Genomic DNA, 18,177 nt, shown 5'->3' on the forward strand with positions numbered 1-18,177 from the left:
GTTATATTTATTGCAAATAAAAAATTATCAACTTTTATTTTATATATTAAAATACATCGTTAAATTTTGATTTATTATTTAATCTAAATTGAGGATTGAATTGTTTAGATATATCTTTAAATTTGAATGGTCCGAAGGAATTTAAATTCTTTTTTACAGATATAATTTAAAAGGACTATGCCCAGTTTCTCAGTTTGAATCCCGAGTGAACAGTCATCATCAATCATATTAATCGATAGGGGGGTATCCACGAAGTACGAAACAGAAGGTTTTAATTGCCTAATTAAAGTTTCATTTACCCCCCTGCAAAGGCCCTTGCATCGCCGTCACGAGAACAAAATCCGAATTTCTCTGACATGACTGCATAGATCGCGTCCAGAGACTTAGCCGGATTAATGAACTGTATATCAAATATATTTTGTACATATTATTTAAATTGTCTTTGGTACAATCCGACGCAGAGAACTCGAACAAGATCAGTGATACATAGTCATAGTAGCGAACTTTGGACAGCTCTAGCATTCAGAAGATTCATTACAAGGTTGTGCCCATGAAACTTTTTAATTCTCTTTTGGTGCTCTACAATTCTAGTCATGTCTCTGACTGGGCATAGTCCTTTGAGCTTGAAGTTCTCTTGAATGATTTGAATTATTCGAAAAATTTCGAGCTGCTATTCATTAAGGATGATAGATTCCAAAAGTATAAGTACATCATTATTATTCGCATATTGAAATATGAATAAAAGAATATTTGGCACAGTTCGTCATATTACGTGTCTTACAAGATTTAATTCTCCAATTATTTTTTATTTTTATTATATATTTTAATCTCTTTATTCTTTTTAAAAGAATAATATGTATATTGAAACAATTACAAAAACGTTATTAAAGTTTTAACAAAGAAAGACAGAGCTTTTTTCTCATCATTTATAAAATATTAATATATTAAGATACAATAGTAGATCCGTTTAATCCGAAAACAGTTTTTTTATTTTTCTTGAAGTTTGGCCTCTTTCTCCGAGCTATAATTTTTCCTCCTTATTAAATGCAGGGCTCACTAATTTGTTAAAAAATTCTCTTATAATGGATAATTTCAAAGCGTGTTGAAGTATAAATCTGTAATCATTAAAGTGGTGTATAAAAACATAATTTATAATTTACAAAAGTCAAATATAATGAGTATTTGTATCAACAAATTGTTATTGTATTAAAAGTTTTATTTTTCTCTCTGCTGATAAAAAAATTTTACTCACTTATAAATTTTATAAGCGATCCATTCTGAATAACTGAGAGATGCATATAAACGCGGCATGTTTAGATCTAATAAGTCTAAAGCAATTAATACCATTGTTTTATAAGGCATATATATATAAGGATAAAAATTTATTGGTTCGATGGCACATCTTGTCATATGCTCCCATTCGGGTGAAACATTCTTGAAATTAAGCGTTACCCAATATTGATAAAAATCTCGTGTACGTTGTTTTATTTCTTCGAAACTGCCACGGCAAAAGTTGTACCTGAGCAATTGTATAACATTTATGTTTCTTAAATTGTTTTAAAAAAATTAAATTTTTAATTATATTTAGAAAGCAATACATATATATACATATACACTGAGAGAATTTTTTCTTAGAATTTATCCTGGAAATCATGGTGATCGTGGGATAATATAGTATGGAAAGAATTTTATGAAAATTTTTCTGATTAATATTTATCACAATAAAAATAATAATGTCCATCACAATAAAATATAAAACATGTTTGATTAATTTTACTATACAGTTTAGTAAAATTAATCAAACATGTTTTATATTTTATTGTAACAGATATTATTTTTATACCATATCATACCTTTCTATACCATATTGTTCCACGATTACCATGATTTTCAGAGTAAATTCTAAGAGAAAATTCTCTCTGTGCATATATATATATATATATATAAATAGTTCGTTTTGCGTCGTCACTAATAGAACACACATCATATGTGCATTTTTATATGTTATTGCATACTCGTCTTCCAATCCAAGATAATATCCGTAGCATCTCCACATGTGACAAAAGGCTTCTATATCTTTGTCAGTCGCGTTGTGTACTCCAATAGCTTGAGGTCTCCACAAAAACAGACCTACGAAAGCCGCTTGTACAGTTGCCAAATCCATATTGTTTATGCCCTTTGGTCTATATGGCGATTCGTTTATCATAATGTAAGGCCGTTGTCGGAGTTTTTCAGGTGGACATGCCATAGCAAAATCTTCGAGAAGTATTTCACGGTCTGAACAGTATGGCTTCGCGATTTTCGATGCAGCATCAATTTGCTCGTTATCCATCTGACACAATTTTTTCCTTATCATTAGATGCAGCTTATGCGTAGTCTGCATATCTTTGTGAGCTTGCGTCCCTTTAACCCACGGTTCCCCGTGATACCAGCTCATTATCCGTTTTACAGTCGATTGATATCTTGAAATTACGTGAAGCATTTACAAAAAAATATAAGTTGATTTCGATATGTATATTATAATATTTGTACAAGTCATATCAAAGATTATATGTACTAGTATAGAGAATTTTAATAATTATATATTTAATTTTATTATATATGTTTGTAATATCTTTTTCTAAAAAAGATATATAAAGTCAATACTCGCATATATCGAAGTTTATTGTTGTCGCTTTTCCGCGATGCTACGCTCATTGACTGTCAAGATTCGCGTTGTGCGGTTGTGCGTTATATACATGCCGCGTGTATAGCATCGAGCTGACAACGTGAGGCTTAACAGTTTATCCAAAATAAAATAAAATTATGTTTTCAATGATATGTTATAATATTTTAAACTCAATTAATATTTTTGACAGTTATCAGCTGATTTCTATCAAAAATTATTAACGGATAAAGTATTATAACATATTATATTACTTACATAAAATATTATTATTTTAATTATAATAATATGTTGTAAATAATATAATATGTTATAATATATACTTATAATATATACTTTGTCCGCGATTAATATTTTTTGATAGAAATCAGCTGATAACTGTCAAAAATATTAATAAAATTTAAAGTATTCAAACATTATTTAAAACATATTATTATTTTATTTTATTTTGGATAAACTGCTAACCCTCGGCATGACAGTCTCTCGATGCTATGCTATATCTATATGCTATATAACATATTATTTATAACATTATTTTAATTTTTATAACATATTTTTATTTTAAAATTTAATTAGCAAATTAACGCTTATTTAATCAGCTGATTTCTGTCAAAAAACATTAATCAAGTTTAAACAAACTTTATATAAAAATATCATTCTTTTTTATATAAAATCGAGAACTGGCGCTCGCATAGCGCGCGCTATGTTGTTCTAGTATTGTAAAAAGTATATTTTGATACTTTTGACACATAAGCGCACAAAGAGAAAACGTTAAGTCAAATGTGAACCTACAATTAATGCTAATAATATATAATTTTTAGATAAACACTTGCTGTAAGATAATAAATGCTATGATCTACAATTTAACTTGTTAAATAATTATCACAAAAAATATATAATTTAATGAAATTACATTTTTTATATATTTTAAAAATATTTTTGGACTTTGTATGCGAATGATTATATTACTTGAAACGTATCTATTGCATTCAGATCTTGCAAATCATTCAAAATTGTCCGAGATAAAACATATTATCTTATCGTAAAACGTGAATATAACATTTTAAATAATATTTTAATAATTATATAGACGTTATGTTTTAGAAAAAACACCTTTTGAATCCTAAATCTAGCGTGTGACCTCGTCCTCCTATAATAATCGGTTTTAGACTATCGTTGAATGAATAGGCATGAATGAGCCCCAATAGATTGGTAACGATAATTGCGATATAATTCTCGCGTACAAATTTTTGTCCTCTGCGATACTTATTCATGTCCAACCAATCAGGCACTTCTAGCGATGATCGATCAAAATCGGGTTGACGAAAATAAGCTGGTACATATTTCAGCAAAGTTTCCGGCACATTTGGATAGAATTTTGAAAGATTCTTGTTTATCCAGCTGTATTGTTCTTCTATTGTCCATGTATCGAAATCTTTATGAAACAATTCTTTATCGAACGTATTTTTTAACAATAACACTAATTTATATTCGTCCGAATTTTCTTTTCTGTTTGCTTGAATTGTCGTTGTTTTATTCCCAGAATTGAGAGTAGTCGAATTTTCCAATGTATCATTAATGCTCGTCATTATACAATAAAATAATCTTTTAATATAGCGGCACGCAACTTTTCAATATCGTACGCAACTGAAAATGACTGGCAATGATTACGCAGTAGTATCTGCCCCTACTTCTTTTCCTTCTTAGTATGAAGTTATATAATTTTCAAGTGAATCCAATTGTGCTACGTTAGAGAACTTGCAGAAATGATAAGCGTTATGATGATAATAAGCGTTTATATATTAATTTATACACACACACACACACGCAAGCGCGCTTGTTATGAGATTTACCAGTTTTTGTAAATGGTTAAATTAAACAAAGTAAAGAAAAAACACGCACATGCGTAGAACGTCAAGGAGAAAGGTTATGGACATGATCTTTAATTACATGATTGGCAATTTTTTTTACTTTGATATTTTGTTCTTACTTATAATTTTTTATCATGTAATTTTTTTTATCGATTTAAACAAGTTTAATGTTGTCGTTCTTATATTCTTATATTTCGTTCTGATATGTATTTTTTTAAATTTATTATGCATTAATAATATCATTTGTAAGACCAAGATGAACAAATTTTTCTTATTCTTTTTCGATTATTTATAAAATATTTTTATAACTTAAAACTTATATGTATAACTTAATGTTATAGTGCAATCTTATTGTACATTCAAATGAGAGTTTTGTGAGGTTTAATGAATTTTATTCATATAGAAAAAAATATGCATATATATACACAATTTTTATAAGATAATCCATATTTCCATTTTATATATCCATTTTATGAAAATATCATAATTTACGATTTTGAAATTACGACGTATTGCAATAACTTTGATGTATAGTATATATATATATATATATATATATATATTCTGTTTGATGTGACATTTCTTATCTCCCAAAATTTTTAAACTTTTATCAAAATCTTTTTGAGATTTATTATTAATGTGCATTTTTAATATTTTTTTCTCTTTTATTTTAGGTTCTACACAGTTTATGGAAATGAATCCAACAATATCAGGTAGGATTATTTATATGATTATATTATGAATTATTATAAGATCCAGAATTTTCATAAGATCAAGAAAAATTAAAGATTTCCATAACGTACTGTTTGCAAGCTACAGAGATTCTTGAAGCCAATTTTTCCTTAAAATGATAATTATTATAATATTTCGTGTATATATATATAAATATATATATATATATATATATAACTATAAAAAAATGCGATTAAACTGGGACATTTGCATAATTTATAATACATATATAATCATGCACACTTTAAATGTTTAAACTATATTAATATATATTAGGAAAATTCAGGATAATTGCTTTCTTGATTTTTCTTGAAGTTCTACTTGCTTCTCTGGATCATAATTCATCGCTATATTAATTGCTTTGCATGCCACTTTATTAAAAATTGCTCGTATAGTGGAGAATTGCAGAGCATATTGTAATATAAATCTGAAATTATATTGAAATGATAGAAGTGCATAGAAATGTATGTATTTCGCGATCTTTTAATGGGTTGATAACATTGTTATTAAATGTTCAAAGAATTATTGGGTCGACAGATTAAATGTGTTATTGTAAACGTTACTCACTTCGAGACCTTGTAAGTAATCCAGTCCGAGTAACTGAGCGATGTGTATAAATTCGACATATTTAGATTTATTATATCTGTAGAGATTAGTGTCATCATTTTATAAGGCATATATATGAAAGGATAAAAATTCATTGGTTCGACAACACATCTCGTCATATGCTCCCATTCGGGTGTAACATCTTTAAGATTAGGTAGTATCCAGTATTGGTAAAGATCTCGCGCACGCTGTTTTATTTCCTCGAGACTACCGCGGCAAAAATTGTACCTGATGAATTATATAATATAGAGTCATATGGATGATGTAAAACATTTCTAAAACTATTGGAAAAATTTTACGAATATACTACATATTCGTCTTCAATTCCGAGACAATATCCGTAGCATCTCCACATATGACAGAAAGCCTCTAAATCTTCATCAGTCGCGTCGTGCACTCCGATACTTTGCGGACAGAGTCAAAATAAAGCTACAAAGCTGCACTGAGTGCCTGCCATATCCGCGTTATTCATACCTTTCGGTCTATATGGCGATTTGTCGAATAAGATATAAGGACGTTGTCCAGATTTCTCAAATGGACACGCCGTGGCAAAATCTTTTGCAAGTATTTCGTGATCCGGGGACCACGGCTCTGCGATTTTGGAAGCATTGTCGATTTGCTCGTTATCGAGCTCGCACAATTTTTTTCTTATTATCAAGTGCATTTTACGTGTAAATTGCATGTCGTTGTAGGCTGGCGTTCCTTTAATCCAAGGCTCTCCGTTGTACCAATTAAGAAACCGCCGTATAATCGACAAATACCTTGAAGTTATTTATCCGATTTAAAAGAATGCATATATTAATCAGCGTGTTGTTTATACAGAATGAAACACAAACGTATATAATATTCTATAATAGCGTGTTCTATGCAAGTTCATTAAAATTATATAAGTTTTAATATGAGAATGTGTGTTGCAGTAAGAATAATTTACGTATCAGGGTTTCATAGACGATTAAGGTTCGTTTATAGTATTCTTTGCCTAGTTTTATAATTATGTGTCTCTATCATTGATCATTCTTGACTCACTCAAACTGATATGATGATGATTAAATTCAGAAACAGATACCTTTTGAATCCCAAGTATGGCGTATGAGCGCGCCCACTTATAATAATCGGTTTTAGAGCGTCGTTGAAAGAAAAAATATGAATAATGCCCAATATTTTGGAGATTAAAAGCGAGAAATAATGGTCGCGCACAAATTTTTGTCCTCGGCGATATTTATCCATATCCAACCATTCTGGTTTCTTTTCTTGCGATCGACCACAATCGCCTTGACGAAAAGAACCTGGAATAAAGTCTAGCAAGGACTCCGGCGTATTCGGAAAGAATTTGGCGACATTTTTGCTAATCCAAGTAGATTGTTCTTGTACAGGCCAGATATCGAAATCGCTCGGAAATAATTTTCCATCAAATACATTTTTGAACGCTGCTATGTATTCATATTCACTTGAATGTTGCGAGTTACAATTGGAATTTTTATTAGTGTTTTTAAACATGACATTATCGATTGTCATATTTTATAGAAAGACTTTTTCGTGATGTAAACGAACGTGAATCACATGTGCTTTGAGAGCTTCATTAAATTAATACAAGCTTCATCTCTCGACAAGATCACTAGTTGTAAATTGAGAAACGAATCTTTATATGTACTCGCCGTTCCCTCTCTTTTACATTATGAAAGTAATATTCCCCACTATAGCAATGATAAGACTATAGCAATGATTAGACTATAGCAATGATTAGGAAGGCCGTAGCCGGATAAGATGGACCAATCAGCCCCGACACGGATCACGCTAATTTTTTTTTTGCTTTTATTGCTATCTCAGTGTCACTTATAGTTTAGCCAAATATTAGTCCTTAATATTGAACCGTTTTGGTGTAAAAAATAAAAATAAAAATGTCGAAAATAATTCATATCTTTTGATCGGCTTAACCGATTTTAAAGCACTTTATTATTGTTAAACGTTAACGTAATTCTACGTATTTTTAGATTAAAGGAAAAAAAAGATTCTCCGTTTTAAATTTGTTAATATATTTGTCATGAAAGCATCTTTAACAGCAATGTTAGGATATTTTATACAGGACAATTCAGTTACCTTGAAATCCTTGCTATTCACGTCGAGGAACACGTCGCCGAGAATAATAAACCCGCGTATTGAACTCAATTTTTATATGTGAAAAGCTGTGAAAAGATCTTCCTCGTATTCAAGAAAAGTTAGTATGGCTTCTTTTCTCGATACTTCTATAGCGAGTTATATAAAATACGTATAACTAACAATAAGAAAGACTTTTAGACGAGAAACGCTTAACTTAAATATCAATACGTTGGTGCCTAAAAAATGATTCACTGTGATTTATGTAAACTGATCATGGACATTATCTTGTGATTAACCTAATTAACTTTTGATTATCACGATTACCTTGATTTATATGAAATGTGACGAATGACGAATTATCTTATTAATTCTATTTTTTGTATACTATTGTATGCTTTGTCTTTAAACATTATTTTTCTCAGCTTACGTGTTTATCATTATCTTTTATACATGGATCGAATTTTTTCGCCGAATCCTGAATGCCTGCTGTCGCGTTGCAAAGAAACGAGCACCTGCTTCACAGAAGCTGCTCGTTTGAATATGCAACGATTACGTAATATACCACGACGCGTTCAGCTGTGCTGCAGCTGAGATAACTATTGAGAGTCTGACAGAAATCGAACGCGTGATATTACCACGAAATTATTACTTTCGCGTAATAAGTTGTATTTTATTCGTTACTATAAAACTTGAACATCAAATTTTTAAGACTTTATCTGTAATATCGCGAGAAAGTATAAGATGCATTTGAAAATCGCTATAAAATGATTTTTATAAAAATATATTGTCTTTCTATTGTGCGAAATATTTTGTGGCATTAATTTCGCAGATTTATCGATTTACAAATTTGCTAAATGTCATAAAAAAATTCACACATTCAATATCGCGAGGCTTCGAATATATATCTAATTTGTCCACATAAGAGTCCATAAAGGACCATCTACAGAGAGATTCAAACATTTGTGCGCTTGATCAGAGAGCCGTAAATGCGGGAGAGGGATACGAGGAGCCACGTGACCGAGCGCGTGTTCAACAGTAACAGCTGCACCGATGCACTCCCTTTCAATTCACGTTGAACCTTTGTCGAAGTAACATTGTAGAGATCAAATCAGCAAAGCGTATTACTCGAGTGTTCGGAAATATTCTGTTTAAATCCTCTGTGCGCGGTAAAATCAATCCTACGTTCGTACGATACGTTAATTTAGAACGTCGTAGAGATTATTTTACTTTTAACATATTCGAGTTAAAATTATAGAGTGCGAAATCGTCGTCCACGTTTAATATGTCGATACAATAAAAAATATGAACACATAATTTTCAAGAGAAGAAAAGTGATTGGAATCGGAGTGGCAAAAGTTCGACATAAGAATAGATAGCTTTAAGAATAATGAATAATCGCAGAAAGTCGATTTATAGTCGATCGTGCGTGATGCTGACAATTACTGTCATCGCGTGCATGTTGGCTGTATTTATCAAGGTACGTGTTCTCACATTTTTTTTCGTAATATGTTTATTGTTTCGTTGATTTTTGATTTTTTAAAACAATTATATATTAATACAAAACGGAAGAATGTCTAAATAAATGCATGTATATAGGAGTAAACTTTAAATGATTATTACTGACAACGATAATAATTTTACGACGATAATTTACTATCTGATTCATTTTGAAATATCGTCGATGCGGATAAAATCAGTTCTCATTCTCACATGTGAGACGCATCTTTGTAATAGACTAATAGACGTATAGAATATACGAGGTTTAGATAAGGTGATAATGTAGTTGAGGGAGCCTCTTGCGCGAGGGTTGAACCGGAAATATCAAAGTCGCTCGAACATTTAGACGATGAACGTATGAACAAAGTATGATTCGTAGGAATCGAGAATCGTACGATTATTAAAATTACATATTTTATTTTTCTTTGTCTTTAGTTGTGTTTGAAAGAAACAAAAATGTTTCACGTTGAAATATTCTATTAAAATTGAAATTTATTATTTAAATAAAGTTCTGAATTATCAGATTCTGAATCTTATGAATTATATATAATTCTTTGTTATATTAGATACTCTTTGTAAAGAGTTTTTTATTTAAATAATTGTCAGCTGCGCTATATTAATGCTTTTTATGTGAGACTTATAAAGATATATTGATCGTTTTAATTTTGATTAATCGACACTTATTGACAATCAAATTCAGCATATTATTCTTTTATCATTCTCAATAAAATACATCATTCAAGTTTAAGGAGTATTATATACCATTAAAATTTATTATTTTCGAAACTTTATTGCGAATGTATCTTTTGTTGCGTATTTTGCATCGGACTGTAAAACACTCGTATACGTATTCAAAGAGTTGAACGCACGCACGAGCACAAAGCATATGAGCAAAGTGCATATGTCGTTTGCAACTTGTGTTTGTGTGTCGGGGGGTCTCATGCCGCATTATACAGCACGCATTCGTCCAGGGCATGTTAGTCGGCGGGTTATTCGGTTCACTGGGGTACACCGTGCTTTATGAGGCTCATTAGTATGCCATGGGAACCCGGAGACGGCGGTTCCGCTGGCGGTGCGATTTTCGCGATTCGTCGGCCCTGACTTGGCGCTCTTCTATACGTCCTCGCAAGGAACGTTCACGTATGCATTATTTGAAACATAAAGGGTCGCGCACGTGTGCATACGCACACATATACATACATATACACACACAAAGGTATATCGGCGTCGCAAACGCCAAGAAAAATAGCATTGTTACAGCGCGCCAACGTAACGCCACGTACAATTATCTCGAATACGATACGCTATGTATCAGCAATTTGCGTATTATATCGGCAAAATTACGGTATCGACGTGGCGTGGCGCAATCTAACAGGTGAGAACAAAAAGAAAGTATGTATTTACCGAAACGGTACTTTGCGTAAATGTACTTGGTACTCGTATATGTAGTTTCACGAAGAAGAGTGTATTCGCGCCGCAAGTTGAATTACGCGAAATGAGACATAAAGGAAAGATATAAAGGAAAGAGGGAAAGGTCGGGAGGAAAGCAGAACACACACAAGAGTAGAACACGCCCAATTGTAGACGCAGAGTTTCAGAGGAAGGATCTAAAGTTCTAGCTAAAGTTTCACACATGCATTTTCGCGTCGTTGTGAATTATTGATGTGGAAGGAGTTGTTTGTCCGAGTGGCGCCTTGGCGCGCTACAAACTGGCTGAAAGGTATCTTGTTTACGCGGATCTGGTGATTGGTAGGGTCTCGGAGGGTACCGGATCTCATTAGCATCGTAAGAGAACTCGACGGTTTCCTTTGCGGCACAATTGTCGCATATTGAAGATATTTGCTGGCTATGTTTGAACGAATGAGAGATATTCGAATAACGAACGTAATCGACGATATAATCGCACAATTGTACTTTTAATCATCATTCATTTTCATCATCTATGCGATATTCGGTACCTATAAGTTTGACTTTTCGCTCCATTTTTATTTGGACGGTAAGCAAAGGCATCGTGTTTGACAACACCTGATGCGCACTTTATTCGCGACGTCGAAGCAGTTTACAAGAGTATGCTCTTACCTCTTCCCCGTCCAGGTGCTTGGTAACCTTCGACGACCCATGGAATATACATATACGCAGAGGGCAGGGTGTTCGTGGAACAATAGGGTGCGTAGTGGTCAAAGATAATTATCGCGGTTCTCGAGGCAGCTGCGACTGTGGGTTCACCCTCAGGGTAACCCCGGTGTCTTCCTCCGGGAAGTAGAACCGGCCGCTGTGTGTGCTCGACCGAGGAAGTCAGGTACACATACATACGAAGGGAAGAACCCAGTCTGGCGTGACTCCGCGGGTTGCAGCCTGTTGCAACTTTGGCGGTATACCCTCCTCCGAATATCTCGAGAGGCCTTGCGGTTCGGTCGAGTTCGTTGAAAGCTTCCTGTCGGAAATAACACAAGAAAGTAATAAACGTACAAAAAAAACTAATGAATATATAATAGAATATAATGGAATATATAATATCCAGAATATTACATATTTTCAATCTTTGATAATTCTTGATTGAGTATACTTATATAATGTACGTATATATTATTAATGTATATTATATTTCAAAATTTGCTAAATATATATATATATTTTTTTTCCGCACATCTAATTATTGATCAATTTTCTAACCATTGATGTATAGTCTTATCTTGTACGTAATTTTAGATAAATGTGAGAATTTAATAAATATTTCATGTTCAATATTGGTGGAGCGGAAATCGAAAAGATTCAATCCATCGCAGGGTAAGCGCATCGACGACGGGTTTGAATGAAATATCTTATCCTATAATAACGTTTGGAACGTGTCTCTGTTCGGCTTTAAAATTACTGCAATTTTTCTCTCGTGCGAGCGCGAGCTATCCGCCTCTTCCGGTGACAAATGGAAGTGGGCCACGTTCCCTCAGGTGAATCGGCGACGGAAATCCAACCCTGACGCGGCTTTACACATAATATAATATGTACGCGTGCTTTTTCATATTAAAAGGGAAAAAAATGGGTTTTTTTGTAGCTAATTATTCTCATGCGCGGCCCCATGGTCATATAGAAACGCAACAAAGTACCTATAATTATCGCTAATTACTTGTAAATTCAGTGAAAACGATTTCCAAGTTGTTTTCGAACATTGATGATGATTTTGTTATTTTTGTTACTATTTAATTGAATCAAATTTTTAAAAAATATTATTTCTATTTTTGTAAAAATTGCCACAACCGAAGCAGAGAAGACCGACGTCCAATCGTCCATTAAATCATGCGAATTTTATATCGTCACACATGCATTCATCGATCAACCATCGAAATTTATCGGCATCAATGTGCCTATGAAAAAAAAGGAAAAAAAAGAAAACAAAAGTGGGACACAAAAGGGATAGCAATTACCATTTCCGTTTCGTTCTTCCATTCCGGAAGTTTCTATTCATACTGTGAACGCAACATTACTTCCGTCATCACCGTTACGGATCGTTTGTCGACACCGCCGTCCGATTTTCCATCAGATCGAATCGATGCATCGCAAAACGCTGTACCACGAAAAATATCTTTGCGTTATACATAAAGGAAGCGAATTCTTCATAACTCTTTTTTTTTCGCTTATTTTTATCTAGTCCCACGGAAAATTCCAGTATCGATATATCGGATTCTTTACGAAACCCGCATTTCTACGGTTACGTAATCGTCGGTTTACGATGTTTTGGTATTCGCGATTGGCAGAAAATCGACGAGAGAAGGATCTCTGGAAATTGCCAAAGGTGATTTCTAACGTCCAAACGTGTTCTTAACGTGACGAAGATCTTTTCTCTCCCTCTCTTTCTTTTTCTCTCTTCATGTCGTTTGAGCGTGATGTTCCAAAAGTGACGACTCGTCCCGAATACAAGAACATTCTGCGGTTTTCGTGAACAAATTTTTTTTTTCAATCGATAAATCTTACTCAGGCAAAATCGTGTCTTCACAATTGCTGCGAGACGTTCGAGGATATATATCTTCATCGAAGAATGTGACGTACCTCCCACTTCGAGCAATTACCTCGAGGAAGCTCCGGAGATCGATATTCTTTGCCTCGTTGATGCTATTCTCGAAGTATTCTCGCCGCAAATTTAACGTCAAATATAGTTGCTCGGTTCATAACTCACTTCGGTACTGTGAATGCAATTTTCCGTGTATTAAGATTCTATTAAGCCAAAATTTCAAACGAGGTTTTTCATCTATATTTGCTTTTACTTGTATTCTTTTATAGTTCCAAAGATTAATTTGTTGAGAGCTGCTCGATGTTCAATAACTCATTATTATTCAATTCGCTAACTTAATAAAGCGATGATCGGCTTCAAGTCGTAACCCTTAACTAGGTTCGCCATAACCGTAAATTGACAGCAAGCATCCTTACATGTGAACGTGACGGCTCGTATTACGTCTAACAATAAGATGAGATGACGGGCATATTATTGAACTGTTGGGAAAATAATGAATGCGTAGTTCTTCTACAAGAGCAACTTTACATTATTAATCACGAATAAATAAGAAATAGACAATATCTTTAATTTGAACGAAAGAAATCAAAAGTCGCATAATACAACATTTTACTTTAGGTCATGAAAAAAAGTTGATAAAATTATCTTTTCTGCGAAATTGCAGATTCGTAGAACAAATGTACAAGGATGTCGAAGGATTTACACGTAATATTAAGATTAAATATTATATTCTATGGGCTTAGAGGCTAAGACTACTCCAAGTTTGATGATGTACGCAGATGGCATGTGTACGGAAGAAGGACAAGGTAAAGGGTTTCGAATTAAGGTCCGATGCTAATGATTCGCATGATATGTGGTGACTGTCGGCGCGTGCCGCACGATGCAGCTGCCAACAGCTGCTCTCTAGAAAGGGATCGCTCGGTCTCCTTATTTTACTTCTTTTTACCTGTCGCTTTTGTGGTCAAACGACAACGCGTCCGTTTCTCGGAATATACAATATATAGATATAATACAGAAATATTTTTTAAACTAGACAAAATCTTTTTTAAAACTTGGCTGTAGTTAGGATCTTTATCTCTTCTGAAACGTTGGATGCAAAGATAATAACAGAGTTTAAGAGTAATCAAACTTTCATTATGCGCTTTCTAAGTTTCTCGAATGTGGATTGATAAGTTTTCTCTACATAAAAAAATTGAGACTAAATAGATTTATATGTGTAAATATCTTTGATCGTGTTGATATTAAATTGTTAGAAAAAATGAATTATATTATTTAATTATATGGATTAAATATAAATAAAAAATATTTTAATAATATTATTCAATTGGTAGAAAGAGAAAATTAATTAATTGAAAAAATTTATAGATCGACACAGACAATGTTGTTTATTTCGGGAAAATTAGTCGGCGAAAGTATAGCGGGATATATTCTAACGTATTAAGAGCAGCATTTTATGCGTGAGAGAGTACGGGGGTTCATATATCGCGTCTCGATCTGGCCAAAGTAGACGGAAGAAAGGCGCAAGGTGTTCTCTCGCAGTCAGGTGGCCGCCTTCTTCTGTGCACCTGTTGTTGGATGGTCAAACCTGCATTTCATCAAGTTTGATTAGAAGGGCAGAAAGATGATGGTCGGAAGTCGATGATACACAATTCGTAGTGTATAACTGACATTACGCAATATACTTGCAGAAAAAGATACACGTCGTCCGTAGCTTTATACTGTTCAGAGATATGCATTATATGTATACGTTAAAAAAAAAAAAAAAAAAAAAAAAAATTGAGTGATTATTATATACGGTTAATAAGACCGCTTAATAAAAGATAGAATAAGTTGACCGCGCATTGGTTGGCCATCGACTATCTGTCGGTGGTAACTTTTATTAATTATGCGCAATAAAGCAATAATTAAAATTTTATGGACTGGTTCAACTTTTGATTTTGTATGCAGGGTATCTTGGCCCTTTACTTCCTGAGATGCCTAAGAAGATATTCCAAATTAAAACGTTATACGACTACTAATTATAGGTCGACGCTGTAATTTCAGAATCTGATTTCCAGAGTGATTCCAAATGTCAGAAATGTTAAATAAATTTTACAAAGATATATGTTAATCGATTTTATAAACAAAAATATTTCTTCATCAAAGATACAAAGTAAAATTAAGCGCAAAATCACACAATTTCCTTACAATGATACGTAAGCAGATTACCTGTATAAAGAATTTATCGATTAACGGATGCGTCTTGATTGCGTGCGAACAGCAGTTGGTCCCTGCTAAAATCGTTTCTGGAATCCGAATCTGAAAGATTACAACGCAGCCTTACGTCTGTTGCAATTCAGAGAGACTCGGGGCTATAGTATACTAACCATCTGCCGCTCTGTACGATTCCAGACCGGCGAGGGCAGGCCTCACATCAGGCACCACCGGGACGGCTCACACTGCAGCAGATGCGGTCCAGGTTGGGGCGTGATCAGCCGCTGCGCCCGCGGCCGCGACACCGTGTGCGGAAAGTGTCCCGCTGGCACGTATAGCCCGCATCACGGCACGCAGCCCTGCTGGAACTGCGCCAGATGCGGCCCGGGTCTGTACGAGGCGCATCCGTGCACCTCGCGCACCGACACCGTCTGCGACTCCTGTCATCGCCCGTCGCCGGACAATCCCGACTATCGGCGCAAGTGCGAGGGCCGCGCGAGACTCTTCCTCGCGCCTGAGGACGCGCAAAGCACCGCCGAGGAGAGCGTGCTGGTGAACGAACCGGCCTACCGTTTCCAGCTCAACGACCGGGAGCAGATACTCGAGAGAGACGTGGAGGCCATCCTGAGGGACAAGTCGGCCGCTCGATCGGAGGATCTATCGAGAATCTAATTGCCGTATGAATGATAATCCCTCCCCTCTATAAAATATATTAGAGTAGTCTCTCCGTCTCCCACGGACAAGGCGGAAACGAAAAGTATATATCATTTTCGCAACAATTTTAATCAATTTGTTGTAAGATTCTCGAAAAGTCGAACGTAGAATACGCAAGAAATCAAGCTGATCACGCAAAATATAAAATTCGGTAGATTCGAGAATAGAATTAGAGATGAATAATGTATGTATGTTCGATATATTGATCGATCTTTTAATACTAGTCAATTAATATTTAAGAGAGCTAATATTTGACTGAGAGAAGTAGCGTACGATCCCGGTACAATTTTCGATTTGCATTGGAATGGAAATTTATTTTTTTTTTCTCTCTTGTTCATCACACATACACGCACAAGGGAATTCCGATCACTTTGCATCGTACGATGCAGCACAAATGGAAAACGCTCTCTATATGCTAAGTATATAATTAGCATAAAAAATTCTTTTCTCTTGTGTACGAATAAACAGTTGTACTTTCAACATTTAGGTCTACATGTCAATAAAAATTACATGTCGTTAATGAGACAAATATTTAGCGTAATTCAACGATCGTATTATCTATGTGTGTGTATGTGGGGGTTCTACAAATTATTTTGCAGAATCGAACGAATTTTTATATATACAGCCATTTTTGAATTTTAATATATATTTTTACGAAAATTTTCGTGATATGATACATTTTCACGTGCATTTGAATATATGAATATTGCATATGTCCATTGCGTAGATTAAACTCGCTATTATCATTGATTGACGAGAGAAGCTCACACGTTTACATCTAATCGATATATTCGAATCCACGTCGAAATGCGGTCTTTCGAATTTCATTTGGGATTAGTACGACGCGTAATGGCAGATGCCAAGTCGCATTTAGTTCTTGACTGCTATTTTCCACTTTATCGAAAAGCATTTTGATGTCCGTGATTACGAATCCGATATTCCAGCCACAAATAATTCGGCATGCTTTTTGAGTCGATCGCGCAAATGCGAGCGGTCTAAAGATATAAGCGTGACCAAACAAACGCTGCAAATTATAACATTCTAATGTCACTAGATCAATATGGCCGTTTACAGTTTTTAACATTATTTGTCTACATATACATTTGTACATACAGTTCTGTTTACGGATGTGAATTTCTGTATATTTTACACACAAACTTACAGTGTGAACAAACTTTAATGTTATACATTTCCAAAGATCTTTTTCGATATTGTTTTATGCTCTTATTTCGTTTGATAGGTATATGCATATCTCTCTAAACGCACGTGTATTCCAATTTTGAGGATGGATCGGGATTGCCTCGTTGCATATACGGCTTTTTTTTTGCTTGACAGAATTAATTGCACGAAATCAATGGTCGGTATCGATAAACGAGAATGTGCCAAGTTTGATACGTTCAAGGTGAAAGTTTCGACACGTGTCCTCATTTGGTTTCATTGGGTAATGTTATATTGGTTCTCAGCAGTGCGCGTTAAACTTCCAGAAATTATTTTCTCTCAAAACGAGAACGCTGTGGACCACTTATCAAAAATAAAGAAGGCAAAGTATATTTATATCTTTTGACTTTCATCATCATTTAATAGTACGTCACGATTGGTCCACACAATCCATGTAGCAATGTTTAAACTTAAAGATAAAACAAATAAGAAGAAATTATAAATAAACTATCTATATTTACATACGCGAGACATTCCAATAAATGTCGCGAACAAATAATATATTCTTGAAATCAGACATATATCGTTTCTTTTTTGTCTATTTTGGCGATATTTATGGTTAAGCAATCCAATGTTCA

At 33.9% G+C, this 18,177-nt stretch overlaps 2 protein-coding genes and 2 pseudogenes across 5 annotated transcripts; 1 reads left to right on the forward strand and 3 right to left on the reverse strand.

Annotated features, from left to right (window-relative positions):
- Positions 1-52: 52 nt before the first annotated feature.
- On the reverse strand, positions 53-4,580 carry LOC145934820 (uncharacterized; annotated as a pseudogene). The gene is made up of 4 exons (XR_014425113.1): positions 3,779-4,580; positions 2,016-2,462; positions 1,253-1,519; positions 53-1,115 (listed from the first exon to the last, which is right to left on the reverse strand). The product of XR_014425113.1 is annotated as an uncharacterized LOC145934820 (transcript).
- Positions 4,581-5,113: 533 nt separating this feature from the next.
- Positions 5,114-7,548, reverse strand: LOC145935538 (uncharacterized; annotated as a pseudogene). Its single transcript, XR_014425244.1, has 4 exons — positions 6,941-7,548; positions 6,174-6,635; positions 5,836-6,102; positions 5,114-5,695 (listed from the first exon to the last, which is right to left on the reverse strand). The product of XR_014425244.1 is annotated as an uncharacterized LOC145935538 (transcript).
- Positions 7,549-8,841: 1,293 nt separating this feature from the next.
- LOC145935536 (uncharacterized) lies at positions 8,842-18,174 on the forward strand. Its single transcript, XM_083036990.1, has 2 exons — positions 8,842-9,448; positions 15,866-18,174. The coding sequence occupies exons 1-2, from the start codon at positions 9,359-9,361 to the stop codon at positions 16,337-16,339; spliced, it is 564 nt and encodes a 187-aa protein (XP_082893116.1). The 5' UTR covers positions 8,842-9,358; the 3' UTR covers positions 16,340-18,174.
- On the reverse strand, positions 11,458-16,150 carry LOC145935537 (uncharacterized). 2 transcript variants are annotated; one of them, XM_083036991.1, is made up of 3 exons: positions 15,841-16,150; positions 15,683-15,772; positions 11,458-11,902 (listed from the first exon to the last, which is right to left on the reverse strand). In XM_083036991.1, exons 1-3 carry the CDS (start codon positions 15,841-15,843, stop codon positions 11,528-11,530), a joined length of 468 nt encoding a protein of 155 aa, XP_082893117.1. In that variant the 5' UTR covers positions 15,844-16,150; the 3' UTR covers positions 11,458-11,527. The 2 variants fall into 2 exon arrangements, 1 of the variants encoding a protein (XP_082893117.1); XR_014425243.1 differs by lacking the exon at positions 11,458-11,902 and adding an exon at positions 14,759-15,059 and having other exon boundaries at positions 15,841-15,999.
- Positions 18,175-18,177: the final 3 nt, after the last annotated feature.

The sequence above is a fragment of the Prenolepis imparis genome, unplaced genomic scaffold, assembly GCF_030444845.1.
Source record: "Prenolepis imparis isolate NDT839.2.m4 unplaced genomic scaffold, iyPreImpa1.0 SCAF_4, whole genome shotgun sequence".
In the NCBI taxonomy this organism is placed as follows: domain Eukaryota; kingdom Metazoa; phylum Arthropoda; class Insecta; order Hymenoptera; family Formicidae; genus Prenolepis; species Prenolepis imparis.